This window comes from Pinus tabuliformis, chromosome Q, assembly GCF_031772625.1.
Source record: "Pinus tabuliformis cultivar Carrire ecotype Pingquan chromosome Q, CPIR1, whole genome shotgun sequence".
In the NCBI taxonomy this organism is placed as follows: domain Eukaryota; kingdom Viridiplantae; phylum Streptophyta; class Pinopsida; order Pinales; family Pinaceae; genus Pinus; species Pinus tabuliformis.
Genome location: NC_142296.1, coordinates 938,936,938 through 938,955,775, shown reverse-complemented (window position 1 = coordinate 938,955,775; position 18,838 = coordinate 938,936,938). Strand labels below are relative to the sequence as shown.

General features: G+C 39.0%; 1 protein-coding gene across 1 annotated transcript in view; it reads left to right on the top strand.

Moving 5' to 3' along the window:
• The window catches only part of LOC149222540 (uncharacterized), a 221,646-nt gene that overhangs the window by 11,504 nt on the left and 191,304 nt on the right, over nucleotides 1–18,838 (top strand). Inside the window, exon 2 of the mRNA XM_089387626.1 lies at nucleotides 8,430–8,505. Within this exon, the coding sequence (XP_089243752.1) occupies nucleotides 8,430–8,505 (76 nt within the window). The remainder of the gene's footprint in view (nucleotides 1–8,429; nucleotides 8,506–18,838) is intronic.

Sequence of the window (18,838 nt, the reverse complement as noted above, 5' to 3'; positions counted from 1 at the left end):
TCACTAGGTGACCTAGACAATGTGCAACACAAACGAGTGTCATCACTGTCACCTCAACAACTACTCTGCAAACTTTAGTGAAGGACATAATTCAACACAAGGGAAGCTTCCCTAGTAGGGATTATGGGATCAAGTAATCCAAGGATCTTAAACTAAGTGTCCCCTAGTGATTCTACAACATATATCCACTTGATAAAGGTATGACACAATAAGGTTTGAGGTGCACAGAGTAAATTACAGACTTGGGTTCAATGGGGCCATGGGTTAGCCTAAAGGCTAGGGTTAGCCTAAAGAGTTTCAAATAGGTTTCCTGAACACACTGAATCAAGAAATATTCAAGGCCGCCATAAACTAGGATTTTGAAATAGTGAATTGTAGCAAAACAAAAGTTTGTAGCAAAAACAAATATAGTTGTGAAAATAGTGAATAAAATATGAGAAATGAAAGCTAAATTAGAGAGTAAACTAAGGACAATCTTACAACATTTTTTTTTAATTGTTTTATTGTTCTGGTGGTTCACAAACACTCGTGGTCATTGGGTGGCCACTAAGTCCACGGAAATATTTGAGCTTGATCAAGTATCAAGCCCCGCGGCCAATAACTAGGCCTAACCCCAAGGGCTTCAGGGAGAATTGACCTGTGACCTCCCGAACAACGTGGCACTTATTTGACCAGTTGAGCTAACCCTTGGGGCTCCCAAATTTTGATAGTTAATAAGGCATAAACAACAAATGTTTGAAAAATGCATTAAAAACTTCAATTTTGCATCTCTAATGCACTTTTACACAATGTCTGACTGCAGGATTATCTATCAACAAGTCATGGAATGCTGAAAATATAAGATTTTGCCATGGTTCAACCCTAATTTACCATAGAATGGTTAAAAAAATTATATTTAGAAAAATACCACAAGATAGATGGACTAGTGCTATCTTAATTTAGGCCATATGGATTCTAGGATACAAACAATTCTAAGGTTGGAGTGATACTAAATTCAAACAAACTAGGGAAAATAAACTAACTTACCATAGGGTTTGAGATTTAGGTTTTCAATTTTATGAATGATTAAGGGAAAGAAAAACCAATCTCTGATTAATTAACCCTAGGGTTTAAAGTTTAGGTTCTTTATTTTTTCAGATGTTCAAGGTAAAGAAAAACCTATCTCTATCCTTAAATAGTTGGAGGAAGGGTTTAGCTCAACAAGGGATAATGAAACAAATACCAAATAAACTAACTTGGTACAAGAACATTAATCCCATGGACCATAATACCAAGATAAACCAAATAAGCAAACTTCATGACGTAACATCCAACATCCACCATAAACATCTATCAAAAGAGGTTGCATCACATCACAAATCCACCTGAGAGGAGTCACTCAACTAGACCTCTATAGTGCATGTGAGAGACGAATCACTAATCAAGAGAAGTTATGATCCAAGTGTGACAATGAACACACGAGACAAGTCGACTCCATATGTGTGTGTGTGTACATATGAGGGTAACCAAGTTGATTTCCCTCTAATTTTCCATAAAAGCCCCTAAAAACAAGTTGTCCATGATAAAAGGTGGATAGGTCATCAAGCCAACCCCCAAAGATAGCCAAAATAATGAAATAACTTGAAAATAAGCCTCAATTAGCCCACGTGTGGGCAGAATACCCTCCAAAGGGTGACACCATCTCCAAAAGTCTTGTCTATCCAGGAAGTGGTGCAAAAGATAACTCAAAATGCGTTCCCCATCCAAAAGTCTTGTCTATCCAGGAAGTGGTGCAAAAGATAACTCAAAATGCGTTCCCCATCCAAAAGTCATGTCTCTCCATCTCCCTAGTCCCATATTAAGCAATCTGCTCTGGTGAAGTTTTTCTTTAGTGAATTTTGCCTGAAAAGTAGTTTCGATGACTGGAGGTGGTTCCTTACCTTAGGATTGTTTGTCCATTATGGCTACCATTGGACTTTGTTTCGTAAGGTCTTTTTTATTTCACTTCTTCTTGTATTTTTCTTAAATTGTGGAGTCCTCCATGTCGACTGACACTACCACCAATACCTTTCTACAAGTTTTGATATTATATTTTGATTTGCGATTCTTTGATTTGTCTTCTATCTCTCTCTCTCTCTCTCTCTTTTGTACTTTGAAATTTAGGTCTGTGATAATCAGATCTTTCTTGCTATCTTTCTTCTTTAGCGATTGGAGTTGACTACATAAAACCATCTCCAGTATTGTCCAATGCGGGTGAAAATTATTTAATATTGCAGGGGTGGAGTTTTGATTGTTGGTTCTGGTGTTTAATCATAATGCTTCCATTTCTTCTGTTTTGTCTTTTGTACTGCTACAATTTATCCCTTGTCGTAACTAGAATCTGCCCTCGCCACTGTTACAGTTGGCCCCTGAACTTGCTGTTTTAGTAAGCCCTTCAAATTTATTTTTACAAGTCCCATAAATTAGCTGTTATAACCTTGATTGACAAAGGAGAACGTGCAAGTAGTTGACCTGACAGGCTATAAATACAGGAAACTATGAGAGTATTTTGAGATGAGTGACACCCCTGCAGATATTGGAACTCACAGCTCCTGACAATCTAAGGTTATCCTGCCCAGCAGGTCTTGGTTTAGGCTTTTGGTTTTGTATCTAGAGTGATGATCAATTATTATGCTGATAGAGCAAAATATCAGGAAGGCAGCTTGTAACCTTAGAAAACAAGCAAAATAAAAAATCATGGCCTCAAAAAATCAGAAAAGCATTGTAGGCAGTAAAAACTCTAGAAATGATGTCGGCTTTAAGGCCCTGTTGTAAATATCAGCCCTGATTCTTGGGAAATTCTAGAGGAGATATAATATTATGTTCTCATGATGAAGAAGTAGAATAGGGTCTCAGAAGCAAAATTTGAGCCTTGTGAACAGAAACCAAACCACAGGGCAATCAAGCCCCAGAGATTGAGATTGGTCCTCCACAAATCAAACTCTGACCTTAGAAATGCAGGACAGGCTTCATAAATCAAAATCATGCTTTACAAGCAAAGTCTTTGACCTGAGACTCTTATCAGGGCCTCAAAACTCAAGAATCTACCATCATAGATCTCAAATCCAATATTAGTATATTATAAATGGAGGAAATTGCTCTGTTGAAAGAGATTTTTGTGTGGACTTCAAGCAACTAAAACTAGAGGTAACAAGTTGAATCAGTCCTGTTAAATCAATATGAGGGAGCCATATTGGTTGTGAAGTCAATTTGGAAAATCACAGGAGAAAAGGCAGCCTCAAACACCGTCATAGCTATTACCTATATTCTTTTCCAAGGATCTGACATAAAGGACTTATTGGGAAATTATATTATCCAGTCTAGTTTTTCAGGCCATAACAAATTAAGGGAGAAACTTGTAAGTTTTCCACAAGTATTAGCATGGAGGGCAGGGAAACGGTAGTCAAGCCCCAGAGATTGAGCTTGGACCTCCACAAATACTCTGACTTCAGCAGTGCAGGACAGGCTTCGAAAATCAAAACCATGCTTTAGGAACAAAGTCTTGGACCTGAGACTCTCATCAGGGCCTAAATAGTAAAATCCCAAGAATTTGTTATCATAAATCTCAAAACCAATTTTAGTTCATTTCAAATGTAGGAAATTGCTCTGTTGAAAGGGCCTCTTGTACGGACATCAAGCAACTAAAACCAGAGGTAACAAGTTCAATCAGTCCCGGTGAATCAATGCAAAGAAGCCATATTGGTTGCAAAGTCAGAATTTGGAAGATCACAGGAGATAAGATAAGATAAGATAATTTTATTAATGTCCAACGAATGACCACAAAGTAGGTCAAAGGGACTGTCGGTTACATAAGGGGGCCGTGCCTAGTAGGAGAACCAATCGGTCTCCTCAGAAAGACAAATGTTGAAAGGAAGATAGAAACTAAAAACGAGGCGGGTTGGGAAGAGCGTATGGAGCTCCGATCCTGGCCACGCCTGTTGATCTCTAGACTGCGTAGTAGTCTCACTGGTGAAGAAGACCCTGGGGAATCGGATGTGGGAGTCCGCTACTCCTAGCATCCGAGGCCGAGAGAAAAGAGCTGTGGGTAGTTCAGCAAGGTTTGTTAGTTTGAAGCGGTGGGCGCTGGTTGCCTCCCATTGTGTTGTCTCTGTGATCTAATGATCCTGGGCCGCCTCTCGGGGAGATGCCTGGAACGGTTCTACTGCTGGGCCCTCGTAAGTAAGGGGCCTCTCCTCTTAACTAAATGAGGGTCTGTCGATCTATGTGAGCCGGACTAATCGGTACTCGGACTGGTTGATCTCTTGACTCCTCGGGCTGAGGGGAGTATGCTGAAGAAAGAGGTGATCTGACGAGTAGTGTTGGGTCGGACGGGAGGCTGGAGGATATGCTCCCGATGCTTTAGAGTCTCCTGGATGTAAAGTGCAACACATCTCTGGTCTGTGTAGCTGAAGAAGCTGGATAGGTTCTGTGGTCCTCTGAACAGACAGTGGTAGCGACCTCTGATCTCATAATATATCGGACAACCGAAGATGAAGTGCCATTCGGTTTCCACCTCCTGTGTGTGGCATAGCCGGCAAGTCCTGTCAACTCTCTCTATTTGGTGGTCTGTCTCTACCCGAAGCCTATGTGATCCAACTCTGAACTGCCCGAGGGGGATCCGAAGAACATGCATCCAATGTCGAAGCGTGTACTGGGGGCGAACTATAAGCCCGTCTCTGATACTCAAGAAGTGCTCTGCATAGAACGCCATCTTTGGGCGCAGGCCCCCCGGGGGTTAATCCATGTGACCTGGATAAACTGCCTGTAGATGTCTTCCTTGATGATCTTATTTAGTTCCTGCCTGGGGGGGAGTCCTCTGGGGGCATTCAGGGAATACCGAAAGGGGGGGAGATGATCTATATGGAGTCCCATTGCCTCGAGGAACTTCGAGACCCCTGTATACCAACACTTGGATTTTCCTGGTTGGGTGCAGTCGATGGCCTCAGAAGAGCAGTAGGCTAGATAAGGGTACCTTTCGCGTCCTTTCAATGTATCTGCGAAGCTCCGGGCTCGGTGAAGAAAAGAGACCAGTCTGAAGGCTGTCTCAAGGCGGAAGGGCTGCGCACCAAACTCGGCCAGTATGATTTGATGTGGGATAGTATGCTTGCAACGGATAATACGTCGGAGGAGAAGGGTTTGGACTCTCTCAACTGCTGCCCAATCAGACTCAAGCAAGGAGGGGCCCCAAATTTCCGATCCGTACAGGACCGTGGGTCGGATCAGGGCATCCATAAGGCTCAATTTGGATGAGATGTCCTGGAAGTGGTGGCGGAAACATTGTCTCTCTAAAATGGCTAGAGAGCCATACCCCTTATTGATCCGAGGTTGCAGAGCTGGCCGCATACTGAACCGGGGGCCCGAAAACTGTACTCCCAAGTATGTGTAGCTAAGTCATTGGACACATCCTCTAAGGTCCCGTGTCCCGTATTTTACGTGCCAGACACGAAAACGGCCCTAAAACGTGTCGAAAACGTTTTTCATCGTGTCCTGTAAAATGTAAAACGTATTCGCCAGTTTTCGTCGTGTCCTGCATCTAGAAAACACGTATTCCATTGATATAAAACGTTGACTGCATAAGCTGCATTTTTTTTTGAAAGAAACAAATAATTTTTGAGTGGGGCAGCTTAATAATCAAGTCTAGGCCCTAGTATTGATATGCTATTCATGGTAATGTTAAATTCTTAAAGTAAAAGTGACATTCTCCTTAATCTTCATTTTCATCCTTTTACTTAAATTTTTAACATTACCATGAAATGACTCAGGATGTTTGAGAGTGGTTCCAGACTCATTGGATTTCATATGGAGAAAGTATAATTTTAGATTTCATTCAAAATGCAGCAGACTTATCAGTTTTTCAGGATTTCAGGATTGGGAGATTGTAATGTTTCCAGGTGACACCACCTGCCCGAGCTACCCTTACCACCAGTAGAGGACGTGGTCTACCTCCTATAGCTCCTACTTCTAGTTCTTCAGCTTCTAGAACATAGCAAACTCCACTGCCAACTCCACCAGCACCGGCGTCTACATCTAGAGGGAAAGGGAAAGCTGTGGCATTTTCTCTCAAGAGGGGCAGAGGAAATCAATAGGATTAGACTTTAGCTATTTTCTTATGTGCTTTTAAGTTGTACATGAACAATGAACATTGAATATTCAAGAATCAAGACCAAGCATATCACATTCTAATTTCTAAATAGTAAATTTTGATTCTATTTATTTTCTTTAAGTGAACTATGAACTTTGAGAAGTAATTATATTTTAATTTGATTAGATACGCTGCAACCTGCAATTTAATATGGATTAAAAACTATATTTCGGTATATATATATATATATATATATATATATATATTATTAAATATATATAAAACGTGTCCCCCGTGTCCTGTTTCCAGGTCGCTGCGTTTCGTATTGAATATTCGTATTTACGTGTCCTCCGTGTCTCGTGTCCTCGTGTCATATGACTTAGATGTGTAGCTATTGGTAATCTCCACTCTCTCTCCCTTGAAGAGAAATCGGAGATCCTGAGACTTCTTCGTCCCGTTGAAGACTATTACCTTTGTCTTACTCAGGTTCATTGACAATTTCCAGAGATCACAGAATAGGGCTAACGCATCCAGCTGCCTCTGGAGACCTTCTGGTGATGAGGATAAGAGTGCAATGTCATCTGCAAAGAGTAAGATATAGATCAAAACTTGATGAAGATAGCAACCGTCAGACTCCTGTATGTGTTCCCGCAGAAAGGCTTCGAGCTCATCAATATATATCCCAAATAGGGTGGGGGAGAGTGGGCACCCCTGCTTAACTCCAATCGTGATTCGGATGAACTCAGATAGTCCCCCCTCCGTGCGAAGACGGCCCAGGACAGACTCGTATAGACGCATAACAGCAATCAACCGGGAGTTTGAGGTATTGGTGTCTTTGAGTCGCTGTAGAAGATCCTCTCTCGGGACTGAATCAAAAGCCTTCCGGAAGTCCACAAAGCAGCAGTACACCTTCGAGGACCGGTGGCGTGCTTCCTCGATCACAGCACGGAGTGTAAAAATGTGGTCAATGGTCTGATGATCTGGCCTGAAACCAGCTTGGCCTCTGGCCCTGAGATCTCTTTCTTCAAAATCGCCGGAAAGCTTTCTATGAAGGATAGTGGCATAGAGTTTTGAGAATGTATGACCCACCATAATTGTCCTGTAGTTGTTGGGGTCCGAGGTATCCCCTGACTTATGGATGGGATAAATAATATGGTGGGACCATATGGGGGGAACCCTTCTCGGACCACATGGTTGAAGAGATCTGACAAGACTTATTGGGAAATTCTATCATTCAGTCTAATTTTTATTGGCCATGAGAAAATAGGGTAGAGACTTGTAAGTTTTCCTAGCTACAAGTATTAGCGTGGAGGGCAAGTGTATTGGAATGCTAGACTGTTTTCAACTGGTAGACAACTGGGTCAAAATGCATTAATTTTTTTTAACCAGAATGAGAATTTTGTATTTATAATATATATGCAAGTCTGCAACTGGTCTGCAGCAAATATATCAGCTAGTACATATCTATATCTTCAAAATTTTCCTGAGCCCTCTTATCCATAGAAACTACAAACTTTTTACAGAGTGACTCAAAACTGGACAACAAAAAATGAGGTTTTGTAGGTATATAACTTACAAAATTGACCCACCATAAAACAAAATTTACATGCCATACTATTACTATTTGATAATGCAATCCTTCATAACTGTGTAATGGCAATCCATTTAGCTCTAAGGAATAGGAGAAGGTTTGATTCAGTCATTGATTTTTAAATCTCCCAATCTTGATTTGCACCTTTCATTATCACATAAGTCTGCATCTTTATTGAGTTCACAGAGAACACAGAAATATGCTATTGAAGAGAACTCTTCTGCTGCTTTCCTAATTCTTTTCATAGGACTTTCTAATGTTTCGCCTGTTGTAGAAGAGCCCTTCACCAAATGCTGAATAAGGAGGGAGTCTCCCAAAAAAGTGAGGGAAGCTACACGATTTTCTTTCGCTAACTGAATCGCCTGGTAAAGGGCATAAGCTTCAGCTTGGTTGTTTGTCACGCATCCTAAGCCCCATGAATACTCTGCAACTTTAAATTCCTTGGGGCCATAGAGCATTTTTCTCCCTCTTGCCACCCCTATCAAAATGCATTATTTTACTTGATGTTTTCTGCTCTTTGTACTTTCTTGAATGAGATGGGTTTTGAGGATTTTGTTTTTAAGCATCTTAGGATTAGTTTGCTGTACCTTTTTATTCTGTTTTCTTCTTTGTTATTGATGTAGAGAGAGGGAACATGTTGAACCAAGTACTCCAATTTCTACTTGTTTTCAATTCTATAATGTTTGTACTCAATGCTTGTTACTAATTGATCTTCTTTTTTAAATCTACGTGTTGCAGGTACTTGTCCTGGGATGATTATTTTATGGCTATCGCTTTTCTTTCGGCTCAACGTTCCAAGGATCCAAACAGGCAGGTGCGAAGGCCAAAATTCTCATCTTAAGCTGTCAAGAGTGTAATATAAAGGCACCGTCTATGCCTAGTTAAATATTGTTTTTTCCAGCCAAGGTGTATATTAATGCCTGTGGTCTGATTTAAACTAAAGTTTCTTTCTTAAAGGCAATAGCCCTTTCTCTTGTTGCCAGCATTTTTTTTTTTCCAGGAAAAAAGCTGTAATTTCCCTTAAGAAGAAAGTCTGAAACTACACTTAGCACTGTGTCTTGCATGCTAAAACCAAAAAAGAGTCGTGCTACGGGCTCTGTAATATAAAACCAGGTCTAAGAACAAAATAACTCTAAGGTCTACGGTGATATCTGTCAATTGGAAGTCAGATTGCTCTGAAACTATAATTTTCAAATGTTGTTTCTAAAAGAAACCAACAGGAAAGTCTAAGCCATTGCTGGCCACTTAAACCAAATGCTGTAGAAAAGGACAGATATGACCATTCCATAGAGGAACCAAGCATTAAACGAAGATTTGTCTAGCAGTCATAGTATCTAGCTCTGACTTCCTAGACTCTAATCTCCAGTAGGTGTACTGGAGTATTCACAGTGCTCTTAGTCAATCCATCTGCAGTAACGTTCAACTTTTAGCAAATATGATGAGGAGTGAAATTCCCCATTCTAGTTAGAAGCTCGTTGACCCTCCTAATAATAAGGGGTTTTCCAAAGCCAAATTTAAATGCTTGCTCTGCCCTGAAATTTAGTGGATCCCAAGAAGTCACTGAAGGTATGCAAAGCACTGTTGCCTTTTTCTACTGCAATTTCCACTAGTAGTAAGACAGCCTTAATCTCAGCCATGTTAATAGAGCCAAACCGTAAGCCACATGAAATGGAAAAGGAATGATGTTGAGAAAGGAATAGGACGCCTCTCACCTCACAATTGGGTTTTCCTCAGATGCACAGTTGAAAAAACCCTACGGCCTGTTACTGCTCAAACTAGTAGGGTTGGCAAGGTTCAACTTAGCTTGCTATATGGGAAGTGTTACTCTTGCCGCCTACACCTACCTACAGGTTAGTGAGAAAAGCCTTCAACCCCACAAGTTGTGGTTGGTGGTAGGGAACTCAGAGAGGGGGCTGTCACATTGTTTTTGACTCTCTCTGTCTAAGCTATCTCCTAGGTTAGCTAAGGGGGTGGTCCCTAATGAAAAGTTAAGTTAAAGGTGATATGAGGTTTTAGAAGAGTGTTATAGTGAAAATGGATTACTTTTAGTGATCTATGAGCAAAATATGATATGAGCAATAACAATGAAAATCATTAACATGAGGAAACCATAAAACCAGTGCCTTATAAAGAATTTGCTCAACAAGATAAAAGATACATTTGTTGAAAGTAAAGATGGAATACTTCCACTAATGAAAACAAAGTAATCTGAAATGCAAAACAAAAGATGTGAGCACAAGATATTTGTAAGATATAAAATCAATTCATGAATCAATACATATCTTGCCAAAACTCAACAAATTAGAAAATTTACTTTAAAAAAAAAGTAAAATAAGAGATGTTAAATGCTAAATCAAGATGTCAATATAGAATTAGACTTGAGCATGAAATAAAAACACTTATTACCTATTTGAAGAATCACAATACTTTCTTTGAAATGTTTTTTGAATATAAACTTTGCAATATAACAATTCAAAACATCAAAAGGCAAGTAAAGTAAATGTGATGGAAAATGCTCTTGGTTAAATTTATTAAATTTATTAGCTACTTCTACAACAAGATTGCAATTGAACTCTTCAATCCTCAGGCTTCACCCTCGCTCAAAGCTATGGATCTTACAGTGAGGAGTCAATAGAGGAGTAGAGGGTCCCTAAAATGTTTACTTCAACCAACTTATGTTGGAGGTAAAATTTTAGTGAGGTTTGGGGCCTTCCTATACTGAAATGCCTAGATGAAGTGCAAATTGTGTTAATTCCTCAATTAAAATAATGATACATGAAAATACTTCAAAGTGAAATAAGATACTTGCAATACTTGAGAGACTAGAATGTAAGTGAGCTCATATGTGCTTGCACCATTAACTGGAAAATAGGCAAGTAAAATGGAATAGATTGCTTTAAGCTATATTTGTTTCAAATAAATGATAGTGCTCCAATAGTTTCCATGACATATAACATAAATTGACCAGGTCGTGAAGCATGTAGTTGAAAAAATTATGAACCAATTAAAACTTGCCAAAGTATGAAGTGTTTACACAAAATAAAATTTGCTCAAGTTTACAAGTTGGAAGCTTATGCATGTGAAAATTTAAATACAAGATCAGGAAAAATTGCATGTGAAGTGGAATGTGTTAATTTTAAGCATGCACAAAATGAAATTAAGTGCTAGAAAGCTAAGAAAAACTAGAAGTAAAATTAGTCCACCCACAAGAATCTCTCCTCTAAGTGAGGAAGGGGGATGCCATAGGAAAATTCCCAAGCTCCCTCAAACAATTTTTTTATTTTTTATTAGTGCATGAAATGCGTAAAAATGCCTCTAAAAGGGCTGCCCACAATATGAGAGATCTTTACAAAGATGAAAATTTAACAAAGCTAGACTCTTTCCCAAAAAATATAACAACAAGCTTGAAGATGGAAAAACTCTCCAAAAGATATTTACAAGGATCAAAAGGCCCACGACCTAAATGAGTTTGCAATTCTCCCTCAAATGCTTACGACCTCTCTAAAAATTAGTCCTTGAATAGCGTGAGGGGGTCCTGCATACACACGAGTGACTAGTTTTCCAATGCTTCTCCTCAAGCTCCTTGCTGCCCAATGCTCAAGCCTATGGGCTGCAAAACAAAACCAATTGTCAGTGTGAAATTAATAAAAAGAAACCAAAACTAAACTACAATTTAATATACAAAATACTAGCTCAGGTAATGAGAGTGAACACCCATACTTGCTTAGCCTTGGAAATAACTCTTGAAATAACAGATATAACTTTGAAAGAGCTAGAATCAAAGAAGTATTTTAAATTTAAATGGATGATCAAGTAGCTATAGAGTAAGAAAACTCCCTCTTTTGATTTGTTGGATGGAAGACTTGGAGTGAAAAAATGACTGAGTCTTGGATTGCTTTGACTCTAGGAGTGAGTTGATCTAATTGAGATTTCTCCAACTTCCAGATGGATTTCTGCACACAATACAAAAGATGTTTCCTATACACTTGAACTAATATTAATTTGCAAAAGGATTAGAGCAATATAATGAATAAGATAAACCAAACATTCCTTCTAAAATGAATTGGTAAACTTATTCATAGAATACTACTCTAAATCAATGATATGTGCAAAATAGCTTGCACACATCAATCCAAGCAGGATGACAAGTTTAATTCATACCAATTCAATATGCAAAAAAAAAAACACGATGGCAATAACATGAAAAGACATCACCTCATAACGCTAAGCGAACAACATCCAAATAGCCCCAAAGTCTTGATTATATTAAGAAAAATATGCAAGTACAAAATGACGTTTCCTTAAGCCCAATAGCTGATAACATGATACAATATGAGAGCCCATGGCTCTATTATATAGAGAGTTGGGAGCAAATCACAAGGAAATCCCAAGGAATGATAAGTCAAGTTCGATGTGGAGAACATAGAGACACCAGAGAAAAATCAAATTCAATATGTGCACCTCAAGGGAAATCGAATCCCATATATGGCATGGTAAACTCATCCATGAGTGAATCCAAGTACCGTGATAACTCTTGTCAACAAATGCAAACTCGAACTAAGTGATGCCACATCTGTAGATGATCACAAGGTAGCTCTGCGTAGGTCCCTAGGAATTGCGTGATTCCTCCATGTGAAACTCATAGTCTGGGCAAGTGAAACTTGTAATTCTCAATAGTGGAGTGCTAAGAGTAGAAGCACTCGAGATAACTGTGAGATGAGACTCCACATAATATTTGGTCAAATATTCCATAGAATATTCCTTCAGTGCATGAGCTCCTCTAATAGATTTGATTTTCCAGATGTGCAATTGCTACTTTATCTCTGGGAAATTCGATTTTATGAAATAATGGTGTATTTATGATGCAGTGTGCTCAATTATCCTCCACATGTCCCTTAACTCAACTTTTTGACTTACGATATTTTCCAAGCCATTTTCAAGTCATTCTGTCACATGGAATAATTTATTTATCTCTGTTTTATTTAATTCTAGCCTAATTAAATGCCACAATTTCTACTAAACCTAGGAAATGTGGGTTTTGAGGATTCAGAACACATTATTAACCCCTCAAGGTGTGTCATAGTAGAAAGTTGAGGGTGAGAGGTGTATTTTTTATTACTCATACTGCTTACAACTTCTCTAGACAACATTTATTACATTACATGTACAATTTTTATTGCGATTTTTGACGTGCGGGAAATCTAAAACATTGAAAAATGACTACTTAGACCTAACCAAATTCCACAATTTTTTTGTGTGATCTAGTATCGTAATATACATTGAATCTAGACATTAGGACTCGCCCAAGGTCTCACCATCAAGCCGTACTCTGGCTTTGGGGTAAATTTGGAGGAAAAACTCAATTAATTATTAACTTCAGGTAGGGAGATGATAATTAACCAAGTGAAAAAAACCTCCCAGAGTAATGCTCACTTGTTGGTAAGGTCTCAAGCTACTTAGGCTTGTTACAAGCTCAAAACTCATCATTACTAGCATCACTTATTACAATTCCCCGCAGGGTGTGGAATCTGGGTACAAGAGAAAATGATGAGAAGTAGAAGTAGAGTTTAAAAACTCTGGTGATCTGATGATATCTGATGGTACAAGTGTCCTTTAGTACCTCCTTGTTTTAGCTTTTGGTAGCATCGGAAGTGCTCTAGCCTTGAAAATTGGTGGAGAGGCTAAGGCACATGAGTTTTAAAGAACTCAGAAACCATTTGGTGAAATTCCACTCGGATTGTATTTTATTAAAATAATTAATATTTTTAATGGGGTTCCTAAAGTCTAAACTTAGGGAAATTAAAATATTAATGGGTATTAATCACAATATGGGTGAGAAGATCTAGAAGGCGGATCAAGTCATGTTTTAGTCTCAGCTGTTGATTAGAGACTTAATTTTGGCTGTTGAAGACTCAACACGAAAAGTATAAAATGGAGGCTTGGGGTTCATTTGGAAACACACACAGAGAGATTGAGGAAATAAATTTTCAGAGGTGAGAAGTTCTCAGGAGGAAAATCAATTGAGGAGATCTTGTAGTTGAGAGGTAGAGAGAATCCGGGAGAAGGAATTTCCAGAAAATACAGAACAGAGAGGCAGTGCAGTAGCCGGGAGCGCTGATGCAGAAAAGCTACCTATGACGCAGAATCCAGAATTGTTGGAATTGCCAGAACAACCGGGAGAGTTGACGCAGAGGCAGCGCAATAGCCGAGAGAGCTGACACAGAAAAACTGCCTGTCACGTAGCATCCAGAACTACCAGAACAGCTGAAATTGTCGGGAATTGCCGGAACAGCCGGGAGAGCCGATGCAGAAGGAAAAGAAGGTGATGTAGGGCTGACGCAGAGCCAACACAACAGTAGCCAGGGTTAGCCAGTGTTGTGCCAGATTTGCTGGAATTTTGCTGGGTGAAGTGAGGTAAAACTCACTCATATTTTCCGCCAATATTTTCTTTGTAAAGGATTGCTAGATGAACATCCTAGATTTGTATTCAGATATTTCTCCTGCATAATAATAAACCCTCAGAACTGTTGCATCGGTTTTCTCGCATTGGGTTTTTCCGGGGACTATTGTGTCCAAAAATAAGTGTGTCGTATGTATCTTGTTCTTTATTCTGTTTTCTGTTTCATGAGATCAAATATTTAATTAGTGTAGGCTGTAGAAATAATTTGCTTCAATATTCAGAAGAATAACTTGATGAATGTAATTTAAAAATCAATTAGGTGAAGTAGATTCAGATATGCTGTAGTAGGGGTTCCTTCGAGTCTAGGAATTTTCACACCTTGGTCATGGATTTTTCATATAATTATCAGGTGCCACTCCAGTGGTCAACAATAAGCACTATTATCATTACACCCACTGTCACCTTAGTGTATTCCTCTCGCTTTAGGCCAACTTCTACAAAACACCACGGGCAATATACCGACAAACAACAATTCAACCAAAGAATAAGTAGACCGGTGCCTAAGTGAAAGTATCTAGAAGAGATAAGAGTTACTATGATAACAGAATTATGATATGAGTAGTGATATAACAACAAATTTATATAGCAAACCAATAAAGGAAAATACTCAATATATCAAGGAAATAAGCTTGAAAGTGTCACAAATTGAGTATATGAGGTTACCACCATGGAAAATGAATTAGAGATGTTATACCTATTCTATGTGGTTGTAAGCAGAAATAAACTTCTTGTTCAAACCGATAACTTTTGTAGTTCTGAAGGTTGCATGAGGAAAACACAAAATACCAGTTTAGAGACCCAAAACTAGCTTTTGGTGGACCTGAAACTCAAGGGACTTGTATGGAAATGTTAGTACTATAAAAGACCTTAACAATGAGCACAAGAGCATCAAATTTGGATGAGTAGTTAGAAATATATTCAATCTGTAAATCAACCACCTAGAAAGTAGCCCACGACAGTGAGGGTTGGAAATTGACTTAGCCCAATAAGATGATCAAACTCGCAATTCGTTTTGGACTACCAATATATGATCTAAAAGTAATAAATAATCAATGGATAACCTCTTTAGATCAATTGTAATGGATACACGAGAATTTATCTTGGATTTCACATATCCCAAGGCAAGGGTTTGCCTTCAATCACTTCTAATTGCTATGGATGATTTCCAGAACTTATAATCAACCTTTAAACACTTGGAAACAATGTTAGCACAACAATATAGTGTAAAATTAAAGGGGCCATATAGCCTTTGGGCTTCCCCAAAATGCAGTTTTGCGGTGATTTACTCAATGAAATTGTAAATAAATGCAATTTAAACCACAAGTTAGTGAACAAATTCACTATTGAAATACTTTTTGAATTTTTTATAATAATTAATTTGGATTTTTTGAAATATATAATTTTTTTAGGAGTTTCTTTTAATGCTAATTACAAATTTACAAAAAAATACAATAAATTTTGAGAAGTAATTTTGAAGAGGAATTGATTGTAATTTGTTGGAACAAGCATATGTTCCTTCTTCCACAAGAGTCAAGGATCAAGAACTATGCCCACTCGTTGATTTGGTGTATCAATGTTTGAAGTTTTGATTGCTAGGTGGAACACCAAAGATATGCCACTAGGATAAAAACAAGAGAAGAAGTAGAACCAAAATCCTACTAGGAGGGCCTCCCAAGGAGAAAATATTCTAACCAAGAAACCAACAATTATAGAAGATAAGGTTATTTACCTCTAAAGGGGAGAGTGAAGCATATGTTCGAAAAGAGAAAAATGATACCTTGAGGCTTGTATGAATTAAGAGAGTGTGAGATAAACCCTCGACCTATTCTTCCAAGACTTCTTGGATTGATTTGCTTAGCTTTGTAGTAACTTAGCATTGCTCCAAAAATTGCCTTTGAAATGAATTTGATCAACCAAACAAGAGAAGAGAAATCACATGTAAACCTTTTGTCTCATGAAAAAATCACATTGTATTAGATAGCTCAACAAGTTCAAGATGATTTGCAAAGGAGGAGAAGGCCTATATTTATAAATGAGGCTCTTCAAAATTCACTCCTTGGTTTCCCATAAAATAAGTAATTTGCCATCCACAAAATGTTTGGAGGCTAAGTTTAGAATTTATTTTTTTCAAATTTACGTTGAATGATCCCTCAAGAAAGGCTATATAAAGGTGAGGAACTTGACTCATTTGGACATCTTACCCACTACCTGTGGGTACCTTGCATAGGAGAAATTTTTCTCTTAGATCGTCCTTAGTTGACAGCTAACAACCCCTTGTAGCCACCAGATAGCTCGTTGTGCCACTATCTCCACCACCTGAGCCAACCATGTGATCCCTCGCCCATCTCTTATGATCGTATGTTTGAAGGTGGGCCTCCCAACCTCGAAGGTATGACTTTTCATTGGTGTAGTCAAGTGATTTTTCTTACTTATCATGAACACTTTTGGGCATGGATTGGTGGGGGGATTCGATAGAAAGAGTGGGCTAGGTTTGTACTATTGTCTCCTATGCCTTATTTGGTGGTTAGCTTTGTATCCTAGTCTTGTGATCTCCTTTACTGGCCATTAACTTTAGGGCTGGCACTACATGGGAAATCCCGATTTTGGTTACATGGTCCTGCTTTCCAATACCATATACATCACTTCCTTCCACTTATTTTAACCCCATTCATCACTTTTCCCATTCGGGTCCACATGTGTCCACTGGGTCCACATAGGGTTAGTCTCCCCCTCCCCTTGCCCACACTTTGGGTCAGGCTTGGAACAATGCCCCGAAGGTTAATGCAGCTAAAAAAAAAAAGAAGAATCATAATTTGGCAACTCTTAATAGGAAATGTGCCACAAAATGCAAAATATGGTCGGGACATACAAATTTAGCATGTGGGAAAAATCCAAACATGAGCTCTACCCCTTATTTATGGCCATCACCTTGGTTTTTATGGGCCCTATATGAGCCCCCTCCACCTTAAGGAACCCATGATTGTTCCAACGCTTGGTGGGCAATGAAATGCCCCACCTCAAAAGGGGGTACCTACTGCTATATCCTACACATCATGCTCTCATCCTTTGGAGCCCCAAGCAGTTATGAAGAAAAATCAATCAAAGGCAAAAGGCATATGAAGAAGGGTGGAAAAACAAATACCGGGGTAACTCATGTACCATGATTTTCTCCCTCCTACACTCATATACCCAAGTGTGGGTTTCCCTTATTATAGCTACCCTTGTACCATGGCATGTGGCCTAGAGCATTCCCTTAATCCCCACTCCATTCGATCACCATATCACATGCCATCCCCTTTAAAGGCTGAAACCACCTAATAGGGTCCTTGGTTAACCCCCTTATTGAGTTTGGAGACACTTGTACATGTCAAGCCCATTATGGAAAGGCATGCCATCAAGAAGTGCCCCACTGATTCCGTGATTTGTAGGCTCTTTTATTGATTATTCTAATGATTTGTTGTATTAGAGGGCAAGGGGACACATTGGATCTTATGTAGGATTGCAGGTGGGTCTCTATTGGGGGTTTGGTCTCCCTATACAGGGTCCATGCCCTCTAGAAGGCCACATGGGCACTTGTAGGGTGAGCATTGAGAGCCATGGGCCTCTACCATAACAGAGAGTACTTCATGGATCCCCAACATTGTTCAGTGATTGCTCGTGTTTCACCTTTTTGGATGAGGATGATGCACCTGGTTCACCATGCCCAACCGACTCCACCCTTGCACCATACACTTGGAAGATGTTCTAGGGTTCAGATGAGGATGTGTCTCATTGCAGGAAACAAAGGGAGGACTTATGTCATAGTCCTAGCTCTTACAAATAGTTTACAGGCATTATCGATCCACTTGGAGACCCATAAGGATGCATTGTGCCCTAGCACCCACTTGGGAGCATCACATATGACTTGCTTGGAAAACAAGGGGCCAACCCCTTGTTCACTATGTTTGGAGCCTTTTCACTCAACTTGCCATATTTGGACTCCATTAGGCCTCCTCAGTGGCCCAGCGACTCATTATATTCATTATTTTTCCCTCTTGAGAGGTTATTCTTTGTGTTATTGAGCTATCTTGGTGGGCTTGTCACCAAGTCATGTCATTATTGTGTATTATTTTATTATTTGGGGTTAAATTAGGCCAATTAGGCAAATCAAATCCCCTTTAGAGTTGTATAAATATGAGGGAGGCTCATTCTAACCTCTCATCACCACTTGGATTGGATTAGTATCTCTTGAGAGATTTTCACACTTTTTGCTGGGGTGAACTTATTGAATCTTTCTTGATGCACTTTGATATATGGATTTTTGCTATTGTCTTTGGAGCTTCTTTCTAATGCGAAATTGACAAATGTATATACTCTTTCTCTGATGTAAGCCGAAATTTTGATTCTATCCTTGTTATATTACTTGTCAAATGCATGTACTTGTTATCATTGTTCTTGTATGGGTTAAATGTAATGCGAAATTCTTCTAGGACCTTGAATAATTGATTTTAATGCATGGTTTGATCTTTGAGGGATTGGGTGAAAGTTCCTAGAGGTGTCTCTTAGGTTGAAAACCTCGAAACTTTCTCCTTCGCACATTTAAAGTATAAATCCTTATTAACCTAGTTCCTGCCCTTGGAGAGGCTAGCAAAGATCAATTAGGACCCCTTAGCTCATGAAATTCCTTGATCTCAGTGTATCTTGACTC